The 13229-nt window shown below is 40.7% G+C and overlaps 1 protein-coding gene across 2 annotated transcripts in view; it reads right to left on the bottom strand.

The window, feature by feature from the left end:
• LOC129444360 (von Willebrand factor A domain-containing protein 7-like) overlaps positions 1–13229 on the bottom strand; it is a 28827-nt gene continuing 15598 nt past the window's right edge. For both annotated transcript variants that reach the window (XM_055204986.2, XM_055204985.2), the window contains 13 exons: positions 12735–12828; positions 12305–12433; positions 11975–12161; positions 11492–11661; positions 9497–9609; positions 9115–9231; positions 8817–9023; positions 2781–2913; positions 2218–2370; positions 1913–2002; positions 1396–1667; positions 978–1271; positions 1–796 (listed from right to left, as the gene is read on the bottom strand). In XM_055204986.2, coding sequence (XP_055060961.2) covers positions 368–796; positions 978–1271; positions 1396–1667; positions 1913–2002; positions 2218–2370; positions 2781–2913; positions 8817–9023; positions 9115–9231; positions 9497–9609; positions 11492–11661; positions 11975–12161; positions 12305–12433; positions 12735–12828 — 2388 coding nt within the window. In that variant the 3' untranslated portion in view covers positions 1–367. The remainder of the gene's footprint in view (positions 797–977; positions 1272–1395; positions 1668–1912; positions 2003–2217; positions 2371–2780; positions 2914–8816; positions 9024–9114; positions 9232–9496; positions 9610–11491; positions 11662–11974; positions 12162–12304; positions 12434–12734; positions 12829–13229) is intronic.

Raw genomic sequence — 13229 nt, forward strand, 5'->3', positions numbered from 1 at the left:
TAGCGTTTAAGTACCTGAACATTATATTTATTAATCATTGTTATCAAAATTTTTTTTCTACTCATTCTACTTTACATAGCCTACTGTACATCATTTTTATTTCATATACAAATATTCATTAGAAAAAAACAGAGAAGATCATCTTTTGAATAACCCCCCCCCCCAAAAAAAAGAGTGATTATTGTACATATTAGATGCATGGGTAAAATTTCAAACACAGAATTAAAGTCATAACAGCCGGTGCTCTTACATTTAAGCGTGACAGACAGTTTGGCAGTTTGTAAGAAAAAAACATATACAGTATGTTTAATCAGCATGCTAAACTTGATATCGTATCTTAATGTCCAGTATGGCCCTAAGTTTCCCTTTACCACATAAAGAAAACAACTAAGATGAAAAGAAAAATATACTTAGAGAATGACACAAAACCTCCGCTCGATGTGGCGGCCACTGAGGGCTTTACTGTAGTGTTTGTGGTGATGGTATTTACAGATATCTTCTTAATAGAAGTGAAACATTTACCCACATTTCCCACCCCATCAACAGCCACTACCTGCACCTCTGGAGAACAGCAGGAAGCATTGTAGAAAGCTACGGTCACATTAGTGCCATCCTCACTCATTAGTTGACTTGTACTGAGAGAGCCGTTGCCGATGTTTATGAACACTTTGGCTATGCCTGTACCATTACCATCATTCAGGTTTGCAGAAAGTTCCCATGATGCATTGCTGCACACCACAGGGCAGTCAGCTTTAATGCTCACTTTTTCACACACAGGTTTAGAGACATCAGTTATCTGTCGCAAAACAAGAATAATTGAAGTGAATAAGTGTGTAGCAGTTGTGTTTGTTATGGTTTTAAAAAAATGACATGGTTAATATTGTTTACAAACAAACAAGGAAAAATAGTGTCAGAAGATACAGTAAAAAATTACTGTAGATATACAGTAGCAGTGGTAAATGTTTTTTAGGTTTTACCTCAGCCATGACGGTGAGTTGCAGTTTCACGTAATTCAGGTCAGTGGACCCTGGATCTTCTGCCTCAATGGTGAGAGTGACATCAGTCCCGGACTCTGTGTTGGAGGGAGGGGTCAGCGTTGCGGTTCCCTGAGTGCTTCCTCCTGCCTTTACACTCAGGGAACTGGGGACAGAGACGTTGAAACCACGGTCATTCCTGGCTCGGATGATATAGCTGCCTTTTGTTTGCTTACTGGTCACTGTAAAGTTGACATTCAGAGGGATTCCAGGCTTTAAAGTGCTCTGTGAATCGGCCTGATAAAGGAAAGAATGGATTCTGTAAGCTTCATACTGGTAAATGGCCCCTTAATTTCTTATTTGTTGTAAATTGGCTGTAAAGTCAAACAGCACAGTCGACAAACATTGTCTTTAAGCTCACCGTGATTTTAATGCTAGAGGCTCTTTGTTGAGTGGATGACTGTCTCTGGAATTGGCCAAGAGATGATCGAGTTAGGCCATTCAACAGGCCTTTCAGTTGGACTACAAATGGCCATTCTGGGATTCTTTGTAAGTGTATCAGGTAGTCTGACCCACCCAATGATTGTATGGTTCCATTAACAGTATTCGACCCTGAAGCTTCAACTAGAAGTACGTCAGTGACTGTGATAAATTCACCTCCAGTCACAGAGAGAAACAAGGTGCCATTTCCACCTGTGATGACAGAAACAAAACATTTTCAAATACATTTTTACATCAATCATTGTTTATTTTTATGACTGATGATGTTACATTTTTTAAATGCTTTTCAGGTTTCATGAATTGATAAACTTACAGTATGCACAACATAAAACTGTATAATAGTCACAGATAAACTCAGTACTCTGTATTTTAAATTAAATTTGACTTTTAGTAATAAGAAATGTTATATTTGGCAAAGATGTTAGCGAGATCATTACCACTGATAGGGCGATTGTCTTTTGGCACAAAGTCCCCATGAAGTCCTTCAGACTCCACAAAGTTAAAGATAAAGTCGAAAGAACTCTGACCTGTGTTGAAGTGTATAATGCAGATAAATAATGTGTCACATACTGATGAACAGGCAATAATTCATTTTTATTGGGAAAACAGACATTTTATGGCACTTAAAAAGCAGTATTATTGCTAAAACTAATTGTCCTGAACCAAATTTAGGCACAGAAAAAAATTCAAGATTTATTTTTTTTCAAATGACATCTAAAAACAAAACATAAATCTCTCTTACCCCTGATTTTAATGGTGTAGGGACTTGCAGAGTTAATACTGATGCTCCATACCCCATTCTGATTCTTTAAGTTGAGTTGAATTCTCCATAGATTCCCCACAGTCTGAATGCTACCTAGAGGACCATCTTTCACTGATCCTGACTGAGACACACCTGAAAGAGACAACAGGTACAAATCAGCTCTTTGATACATGCCACATGGTTTACACTTGTGCCATATTTACTAAATTAGCGTGAGAGCGCAATTCAAAAATGCACTGACATAACAACCACAGCAATTTAAGACATGCTTTCTTGGAAATTAAATAATGGCACAAATACCACTAATTTGAAAAACGCAAACCTTAGTTAACCACAGTGCAAGAATCAATTACTCTCCTCCCATAAAGTTTGCATCTCCTACAATATATGCAAGAAGGTCACGAGCAAAAATAACTATGTCCACACATTTTTAGCCCCAATTCTTTAGTGCTTCATTTTCAAGGAAAGATTTTCTTTAGAATTGCACCCAATAATGTGCAGTTAGTGTCATATTGTCAGTATATACAGTATGTCTAGCTCACCTGTTGGGTTGTAGAGGGTAAAGACTGGAGAGACACCTGTGATATACATAGTCACACTGGACAGAGATGAATCCAACACAAAAGAAAATTTTTCTGCCTTGGCTGGATTTCTCACTACCTGAAGGACAGTCACCTTCAAAAAATATATGTAGGTATAAATCAAATTAATGGGTACTACATGTTTACATAATGTAAAATGCAATATTTAAAGTTAATTTATTTACATTTACATTTAGTCATTTAGGAGACGCTTTTGTCCAAAGCGACTTACACATGAGGTAAACAATAGAAGCAATTATAGCAACACAAGAACAGCAATACAAAAGTGCACTGGAAGTCTCATCAAGTCTAACACAGTAAACATAGTCAAGGGTTAGGGTTATTTAAAAAAAAAAAATGTATAGACAGAGATAAAGAACAAAAAAAAATAGAGAAAGATACTAAGTAATATATTAGGAAGTGAGGTAATGGCGGAAGAGATGGGTTTTTAGCCGATTCCTAAAGACAGCTACAGAGTCAGCAGATCGTGTTGCAATCGGCAGATCATTTCACAGTTGTGGAACAGCTCCAGAGAAGGTACGCGATAATGTGTTTTTTTCCTTTTTGAGATGGCATCTGTCACAGGTTAACTGGACTTAAAAACATACCACCATATCACTTGTACTGTGCATTGCCGGCAACTTAACATCTGTGTACACATCAGGAAGGTGTTATGGAGTTTTTGTTTTGATAAGACTAAGTTTGTTACTGCTGTGTTTTGTTCTAGTTTTTAAGTCTTCTAGTTTATTTGCTTAAAGTTTGACATATTTTTTTCTAAAAGAACAAAATGACACAATGTCACACCCCGGGGCTGGCTACTGTTAGGCTAAAGCCACGCCCCTTTTTAACTTCCACCTCGAGGAGGTCAACAAAGCCAACCCAATGACCAGACAACACGAGTGCACGTAAGTGTAAAACAATAACTTTATTTATTTAAATATTTAAAATGAATTTGGGAAATGGGAAAGGGGGCTATTAAAACTAATACTCTCGGCTCTGCCCTCCAGGTAGGCCACGGCCAGGAAGAGTAACAAGAAGAAGGGGGGGGGGGGGCAGCAGGAGTCCAGAGCACTGCAGACCGGGGGGTGTGGGACTCGGCTCCCGCCTAGTCTTTACTACCCGTGGTGCCCTCCTCTTCCTCCTGGAGGCAGAAATAAAACAAGATGAGTTTTGGGCCTGATGTATTCCTATTGTGTACCTGTCTCTCCTTGCTGGGTTTCTTCCGTACGTGATCTGGGGGATGGTTGTAACAACGTTCTTTTGTCTCACGTGTATCTCTTTCCTCTCCTTTTCCTACAGGCTGCTGCAGGACACAGGGGATCGGTTACTACCAGCTGCGAGGGACCTCCCCTCGCCTTCGCTTGGAACGAGGCCGGGTAAGTATAGGGTTCTTTCCTTTTTTCTCTCTCCTTCTTTCCACAGGCGGCGATTTCCTCTTCCTCACTCTGCCGACTACAGGCTGGGGCACAAAGACACAGTTATTCGGAAATGGTATATTCTCACCTCTCCGCTGGATACAACATGCAGTAAGTACGGGGTGAACACGGTTTCTTCTCGTGTCGCTCACTCTCTCTCTCTTTCTCCACAGGCAGCAGTTGGGACAAAGTGACACAGTTATTCGGGGCTGATGTGCTCTCACCTCTCCGCTGGATATAACGTACAGTAAGTACGGAATGCACACAGTTTCTTCTCGTGTCGCTCACTCTCTCTCTCTTTCTCCACAGGCAGCAGCTAGGACACACAGACACAGTTATTCGGGGCAGATGTGCTCTCACTTCTCGCTGGATATAACGTACAGTAAGTACGGGATGCACACAGTTTCTTCTCGTGTCGCTCACTCTCTCTCTCTTTCTCCACAGGCAGCAGCTGGGACAAAGAGACACAGTTATTCGGGGCAGATGTGCTCTCACCTCTCCGCTGGATATAACGTACAGTAAGTACGGGATACACACAGTTTCTTCTCGTGCTGCTCACTCTCTCTCTCTTTCTCCACAGGCAGCAGCTGGGACACAGAGACACAGTTATTCGGGGCGGATGTGCTCTCACCTCTCCGCTGGATATAAAGTACAGTAAGTACGGAATGCACACCGTTTCTTCTCGTGTCGCTCACTCTCTCTCTCTCTCTTTCTCTACAGGTGGTGGCTGGGACACAGAGACACAATTACTTGGGACTGATTTACTCTCACCTCTCCGCTGGATGCAACGTACAGTAAGTACGGGATGAACACAGTTTCCTCTCGTGGCGCTCCACTCGTTCCAATTCTACACAGCACGTTCTTTGTTCCTGACAATCACATTCCTCGGATATATTAATTCGGTTAAACAGGGTGGCGGACTTACGACAACTGATTTTGCTCGATGTGTCAGATGGAGTAAACGATTCCAATGTGGTGTCGGGGGCGGACCCTCTCCACGAGCTCGGCGGTTGCAGAGGGGGGAAAACGTTGCACTGTCTCACTGGGCCGAGCGCTGCCCTCTCCTCGCTACTCGTTAGGCGATCGAACACCGGACAGGGGCGCCGCTTTGAAGAGACCTCGGGACAGACGGGGTTTACTACACCTCCCTCTCTGCAACGGTAAGTATTACACAGGTGAAGGTATCAACAACAGTGACCCCTGGTCGTACTCACACAACCGCTAATACTCCAGCTCTTCACCGCCACTCCACCCGGATGTCAAGAAGGGAATCGTTCTGGGCACCACACCGTTACTATATGCCTGAGGCGTGCTCACAACATATACTTGACTGATTACACTGGGACCGGCAGCCTCTTTGTCCTCCCTCGACGAGGTGTGTGAAGGCGGGGGTTTTGTCTGACGAGACACACAGCAATGCACAGCAATACACAGCAATACACAGCACCACGTCAAAGTGAAAGTTCCACAGCACAAAGACTCACCCACCGCACTCAAGTGTACACTTAGGACGCCCGCCTTCCTCCACTTCGCCGGGGTCTGGTTGGCGATGGATAATACGGCCCAGTCGGTAGTTGCGTCGCTGTGACTAGCCCCAGCCAATATTCCTTCGGCTCACCCACCACGCTAGCTTAGGGGTAGGGCCGTCCTCCTTCTCTTGGAGGTATTCGCTATCAAGACAGGTTAGTATGCAGTGCGTCTTCAAACTCAGTATTATACTCATGGGTGTTGTAAGCTTTGTCCCACTATCCTCTGTTTTGGTTCACACTGCAATCGACTCCAGCCACACAAACGGGGCGTCTCTTCCCCCAACAGGGTTACACAGCAACTTTGTGTATCTCAATAACTTCCATGCATGTATACACTCACGCTAACTCCGTTTCCTCTCCTTTGTTTTGTTTCAGTTTCCAGCGTTTCCGTTCGTTCTTCAACCCTTAAGGTTCGCAATGTCCACACAGCCCCGCAAGCTTCAGCCTGAGAGAGAGATAAACAACCCACAACAAGCGCACCAGACGAGTACAACACAGCACCTCAACACTGCACACAACAACCACCAAACTGTGATTTTAGCTGTTCTTAAATACTGCCCTACTCAGCGTGTCCTCCAATCATCAGCAGCTCCGGTTAACTACACACACCTGCATTCAATTCGCTGATTTTCCTCCGTCGCGGCGCTACCGGAAGTTCCGGTGTCCATCTTCTCGGGTCCGGGCGGAAACCTTCCACGCGGAACTAAACTTCCCTAATTTTGGTTCCGCCCCTCAAAAGATCGTCACCGTGTGACAATAACACCATACTCAAACTTACTGTTACCTTCATATTATTTAGTTGAAGTGCTTTTTGGCTATTTGATCTACCATCTCATTGTCCTGAATCCCAACATGGGCTGGCACCCAAACAAACCTCACCAACATTCCAACAATCTTTAGTCTATATAAACTAATCAGAATTTCGGTCAATATATAATTTCTGCATGATTGAAAAGTTTGAAGACTTAAGAGAGACGCCATTGAGTCTGAACATATTAACCCCTCCATTCAGGGGTGGAGTGGGAAATTTCGTAAACCACCTGCCCTTTATAGCCATATATCGCCATATGGAGATAAACCTTTGCAAATCTGCAGATTTGATCCATCCATGTCCTGACCACCATGCTAGAGATTTGACACATCCTTAATCCACACAAGTCTATCAATAGACGGATCCGATCGCAAACGTTCTGCAATAAATAGGCGTTCAGGCGGCTTTTTACATCAAAGGCCGACAGGCTATGCCATTTGGGGAGGGGCCGCTCACTTATCACCCTATATTTAAAAAAAACCTTGACATGGTTGGACCAGCTAAACAGGTTGAGCATTTTAATATACTGTGTTGAGCAAAGAGGCTGCACAGTTTGACCAGCGAGAGGTAGGAAGCGTTGTATTGCCACAACGCTACTGCCTCCATTACTGATATTGTATTCCTCAATCCATTGAAGAGATATTTGTATAGCCGCTAGCTCTGCAGTGTACACTAACGTTCCATTAGTTAATCTCTCTTTGTTTCCATACTCAAACTCTGGGACATAAAAGGCCAAACCCATAGTCTTCTTTTTCTTCTTGTATTTATGGCAGTTGGCAAACAACGTCTGGTTGCATCACTGCCACCTTCTGAAATGTGTGGATCTGAGTACTAATGTTCCCTGTACTTTTTTCAAAAAAAAAAAAAAAACAATTTTCCAAAGTTACTTTCCTATCAAAATGTATCGGAGATTCTTTCTGTTTTTGTGACTGTGGAATTTCTTTGAATTGCCATGAATTTAATTCCACTTCCTGTCATTCCAATTCCATTTCAACTTCCTGTAGGGTGTCAATTCAATTCAAATTCCAATTCATGAATTGAATGGAGGCCAATTCTGAAATTCTGAATTGTGCACAAGCCTGGTGAGTTAGAGTGAATGTGTTAAAGGTAGGGTAACACATTTTGAGAAATGCTAACGGTAGCCGCCTAGCAATGAAATAACGATCCCACCCTCAAGTCAAATCGCCATCCAAAGTCACGCCTCTTTCAAAACACACGAACACGCACAGATCAGACGATCACATCTCATGTCTCATTCACCAGTGAGAAACTTTGTCGTACAAAGTGAATAACATTTACAAAATAACCAACATAAGCAACGTGTTTACATCAGAATTAGTTTAAGCACACTTTCAGTTGTGTAGACGTAGTAACTATATTGTTACGCTAATCCGTAAACGAACACAAATTTCATAAGCAACACAATGTTTCATCAAAGTAGAATATCTGAATCCACCTCAATACAAACATATTGCGCAACTACCTTACCAAAATAAACAGTGCAACGACCCTTTCAGACCCTTTGACTCCTGCAGCTGTTTCATCTCGTGGTAAAGCAGTAAAGTTACCGATGTTCATTTGGGTTTTTGCTCTTGCTGATTCAGGCAGTTTTTGCTGTTGTTGTTATAAAAGATGTCTTTCGTTTTGTTGCTCCTGTACAGGTTGTCAATTCAGCAGAAAAGTTTGCCATTCTCGCTGTTTACAGACAGGAGGTGAGGGCACGTGAACGTGCCGATGATGTATGGTGTCTGCGTGGACTTGCTGTGCGGTGGGCATTCAAATTACGCTTACGGATGAGGGACAAACAAGGCAACGTCCGTTCGGACCGAAATCTATGATTGGTTGAATATTTTTTGGTCCTACGCCTTTCACAGATGACATAAATTTCTACAAATACATTTAAACATCTTAACACAGTGATCAGGATGTGAGGAGACTTTTAACCAGCATAACTAATGTTTCAGGATCAAATGTGTTACCCTGCCTTTAATTTACCACACTTATTTTTACTGGTTCTAACTGTTTTTTTGGACATTTTCTTGTATTTACTGTTTTTTTACTTTTTTATTCTTAACTGTTAAAAGCCCTTCTAGGGACAGGTGTTGGGAATTAGACATGGCTATAAACACTGTGCTACAGACATCGGATTGTTCTTTGTGTAATAATCTGTGTTTTTCTTTGTATCTGTCCCTATTCAAATAAAGAATAAATAAAAATAAATAAATAAATTATTTTAACATACCAGAGCAGATGCAGATGAATCAGTAATAACTGTCGTGGCCTGAGACAGTGTACTCTTAGTGACCTCTATTGCCTGTCCACCAGAAACATCTGCCAAGTCTCTGTACAGCTGCATTCCTGACCGAGACATTCTTGTTGAGGAACGCTGAGAACGTGAAACGTACCTTCTTTTGCGGAATGAAAAGGCTTTTGTCAACATGAAATTAACCTGGGTTTTGGGAGCACACAAAGCAAAGAGTGAGACAGAGATGCAAACAAATAGGGCAGTGGTAACGGGTGAAGAAACTGCAGGCACTTACTCTTGACTTGGTGTTTTCTATCCTGGCTCGAATTGTGCTTTCTAATTCTAAGTCTTTGGCTCCAGCATCAGTAAACACATAAATGTCTGAATATGGAGGAGCTCCGCCCAGTGCCAGCTGAAGAACAAACAACAAAAACAGAAAGTACGGGAATTTGGGCATTTCTAACTTTAAGACTTCAAAACACATTCTTGTAAAGTTAATTATTAGGCAGTTAAAATGCAGTCTTATAGTGCTTTCACATTGAGCACCATAAAGCAATGTGAAATGCAATGATGTGCTGGAATACCTGCTGGGTTATTGTTACTCAACCATGAGTTAAAACAACCCAGCACTTTTTAGAGTTTATATACAGTACATACATATACATGGAAATGCCCACCTGAAGTCCTGATAAGCACATTTCTGGTTCATCGTCTCCACCATTAGCTTTGAGCAAATTGATTTTTTCTTTGAAATGCTCTGCATTCCGAGTTTTTATTAATGGTCCAAAATCTGTATTTAATAAACATATACAATATCTCACAAAAGTGAATACATCCCTCACATCTTCTCAAGGTATACTATGGCAATTAAATTATTTTAGTCATTGTGTGTAGTTGTATTGCAATATTGATTTACTGTCCTCTGAAAATATCTTAACATACAGCCATTATTGTCAAAATAGCTGGCAACAAAAGTTAGTACACCCTTGATTAAAGTTATTAACAGATGTACAGTATAAAGTTCAACCATGCAAAATCACATAAACGGGTGTTTCTTCTATAAGAGCTGTTCAAATTTAGTGCTTTCAGTACAATTATTTTATACTGACCACTGGATGTTGAACATGGGACCTAAAGGGAGATTTATAGTCGTGCGTAGGTTCTACGCCGTAGCTACGGCGTAGGCTATCCGTAGCCTGTGCGTAGCTCTGCGTAGCCTGATGCGCACCTCGCAAAATTTTTAACAGGGCGTCAGTTCTACGCTGACCGCAAGCGCTGTGATTGGTCCACCAGAGCCCCTCCCGTCAGGTAAAAAAAACTGCGTCATAGGTATTTCCGTTTGTGATGGTGAAAACAAAGATGAGCCAAGTTGAGGAGTGATTTAACTTAAACTGCATCAAAAGTCGCTGTTTATTTACTTCCATCATTGCTGGTCTTCTCAAAACATACACAACAAGTTGCTGTTTCTTCTTCATTTGTGGGTTAATTTGCCCGGTTTCTTCTTCTCTGACGGTCGCGCTGCTACTGTGGTTACACGTGTGGATACTGCCCACCAGCGGTCGCGCGTGTGTTTGCACGTCGACGCGGACGACGACGCAAAAGTATAAATGAAAACCAACGCGGAACCTACGCCGTCGCTGCTACGCCGTAGGACCTACGCACGACTATAACGAGCCCTTTAGGTCAAAGAACTCTCATGGCCTAGGCTGTGAGAAGGTCAGTAACATCCTGAAACTGAGTTACAGTACAGTGGCCAAGGTCATATAAATGGTTTTCCTGAACGGTTTCCACTCGGAACAGGACTTGCAAGGGTCGATTAAAGAAGTTGAGTACTCGTGCTATATGCTTCAGGTGCAGAAGCTGGCTTCAAAAAACAGACGCATGAGTCTGGCAGCACATTGCTTTACAGGTTGCAGAACCTGTAATTCGTTTACCCAACTTGCCAAATTGAGTAATCTGAACAAGCAATTTAAAAAAACAATGGTCTGAATGGTTCCCAGCATGCATTGCGACATGTTCACTTCTTTGGTTAATATTTACTAAAAAAGATTACTGTTTTAATGTTTTCTGGCTTTATTTATGTTGATATGTTGTTAATGTTAGTTATATGTTGTATTAAGAGTTATTTTGAAAGAATGAAGTTTGTTTATTGTTACCATGATTGAGAGGTGTGTGCGCAGTGTAGAGGGCAACAGTGGGTTAGCGCGCATTATTGTTACCTCACAGCAAAAATGCTGGATTTACTTAAAATATATATGCACCATTTTTGCATCACACCCTTCAAGCAATCCCAACCTGGAATAATTTTAATTAAAATTAACAAGAAAATATGTGTTATATGAACTTAAATATATGATGTAACATTCTTTACTTATAAATTTAAGTACATAAAACACAGGTCCTCCTGCTAATTCCGAGTAAAATTATCCAAGTTGGGATTACTCAAAAAGTGTAATGCAAAAATGGCGCATATAAACCCCAACTAAATCCAACACATCTTTTTTAGAGTGTAGGAGTAAAACAGTATTATTATATAACTGTGATAACTTCAACACAGTGTGAACTTTATATGTACATTTACACAACACATGACTAGACACCACCAAAGCACCACCGCCACCACACATTTTTGAAGTAGCCAGGTCATATATAAAGTAGTTTAACAGGTCTACCTGGGTCATTAAATGGAACTAGAATATATTCTGAAGGTTTCTCTGCTGATTCTATCCTGCTGTCAATAATGTTAAAGGACACTCTCTTTGCCTCTTCGATGTCATCAGACATACTGCCTGTGGTGTCAATAACAAAAGCCAGAACTGACGTCTTGTTCATCCCCACCAACCTGAGAGAAATAAAGTAGAAAGTCAATTTGATTTTCTGAGAAAAGGTTTTGTCCTTTACAGTTGATATACTTCTATTTTGAATATTTTTGTTATAGGCTCTTAATTCTAAATTCTGTTTATTTAAATTGAGAATTTCAGAATCACTGTCAATCTGTCTTGCGCATTTATTTGTGTATTTGCTGTATGCTAACCACATAATTCCACCACTACTGAAAAGATTAAAAGTTCAGAAATCAGCCGATTTCATTAATTTCATTAAAAAAATCATTATGGTTTATTAAAAATGAACATCTCTGAATAAGGGTCCCATACTGAAGAAATGCCTGGTTGCCTTTGGCCAGTCGAATGTCTTCCAGCAATTCCATGGTAGCACTGATGGCCAGATCTGCAGCACGCTTGTGATAGATGCCATGACTTGAGGTGATCTCATCTTTATTGATACCTCCAGTAGGTTCTTCAAAACTGGTCACGTCATTTTTGCCACCATGGCTACACTTACCTGAAAAGAAATAGAAGGTTAAGTTAAGTCTGTTCATCCTGAAATGTATTGGTGTCATGAATGTATTAAAGAATTTTATTGGCTGATGATATCCAAAGCAGCTCTAAACCCATACTACTGTGTTGGAGGGAAAGCTTCCTTACCGTTAGGTTTGGATGAGGGAAACACACCGAAATATCCTGAGGTTAGGAGGTTCTTCTCTTTTAATTCTGGAAGAATATTATCATTGCAATTATCTCCGTTGCAGTTTCTGCATGTTTTTGTGTTGGCATCTAGAAATGAACACACAGTGAAAAATCATTGAGATGTCACCTTTGTTGATTTTAAAAGATGTACAATAATATTTGTTAACAACTTTTGTGGTACATTTTGTGGTCAATTATTTTAAAGTCCCACTGTGGTCCGAGCTGTGCGATTGAGTAGAGGCGGGGAATAATTTGCATATTTATAGATCCACATATATTTAACGAGGAAAGGCTGTAGAGTTACATCAGGAAAAGGGTGAAATCTGGAGCTTCAAAATGTGGAAAATATGAAAAAAAAAGGTTCATGTGATTAAAATTGCCAGTGTACCTGCTATGTTGTCAATTATTTCGTCCCTGTTGATGAGTTTGCTAAAAGGAACACGTTTATCCAGTTCCACCCAGTTACTGTGGCTGTAGAAATCCTGTACATAAAAACACATCCATTTGCATTTCCTGTCGCATTTTCAGAAACAACAAACAGACATTATGTATTCATTTATAGGGACTGGTCTGACATACATAGTTAAAGGTATTTAAGTAATGCACTTAGTGTTTTTAAAACAAATTTGCAAATTGTGTAAATGCAATTGCTGGAGTTGCACTTAGACAAAAAACAATTAAAAAAACGGATTATAATATTTCCACAATTTCTATTGCTTACATATTTTTGTGGTCTGTACTGTGCGTTGAAAATAACCCAGAATTTTTAGGGTTTTGTACCAAATATATTTTACTGAATTTATTAGGACATTGACCAAATTGTTGAGCATTTTTACTTTATTCAGAAAAGAAAGTGAAGAGTGACTAGAGACTTTTTTAGAAG

This window comes from Misgurnus anguillicaudatus, chromosome 3, assembly GCF_027580225.2.
Source record: "Misgurnus anguillicaudatus chromosome 3, ASM2758022v2, whole genome shotgun sequence".
Lineage (NCBI taxonomy): Eukaryota > Metazoa > Chordata > Actinopteri > Cypriniformes > Cobitidae > Misgurnus > Misgurnus anguillicaudatus.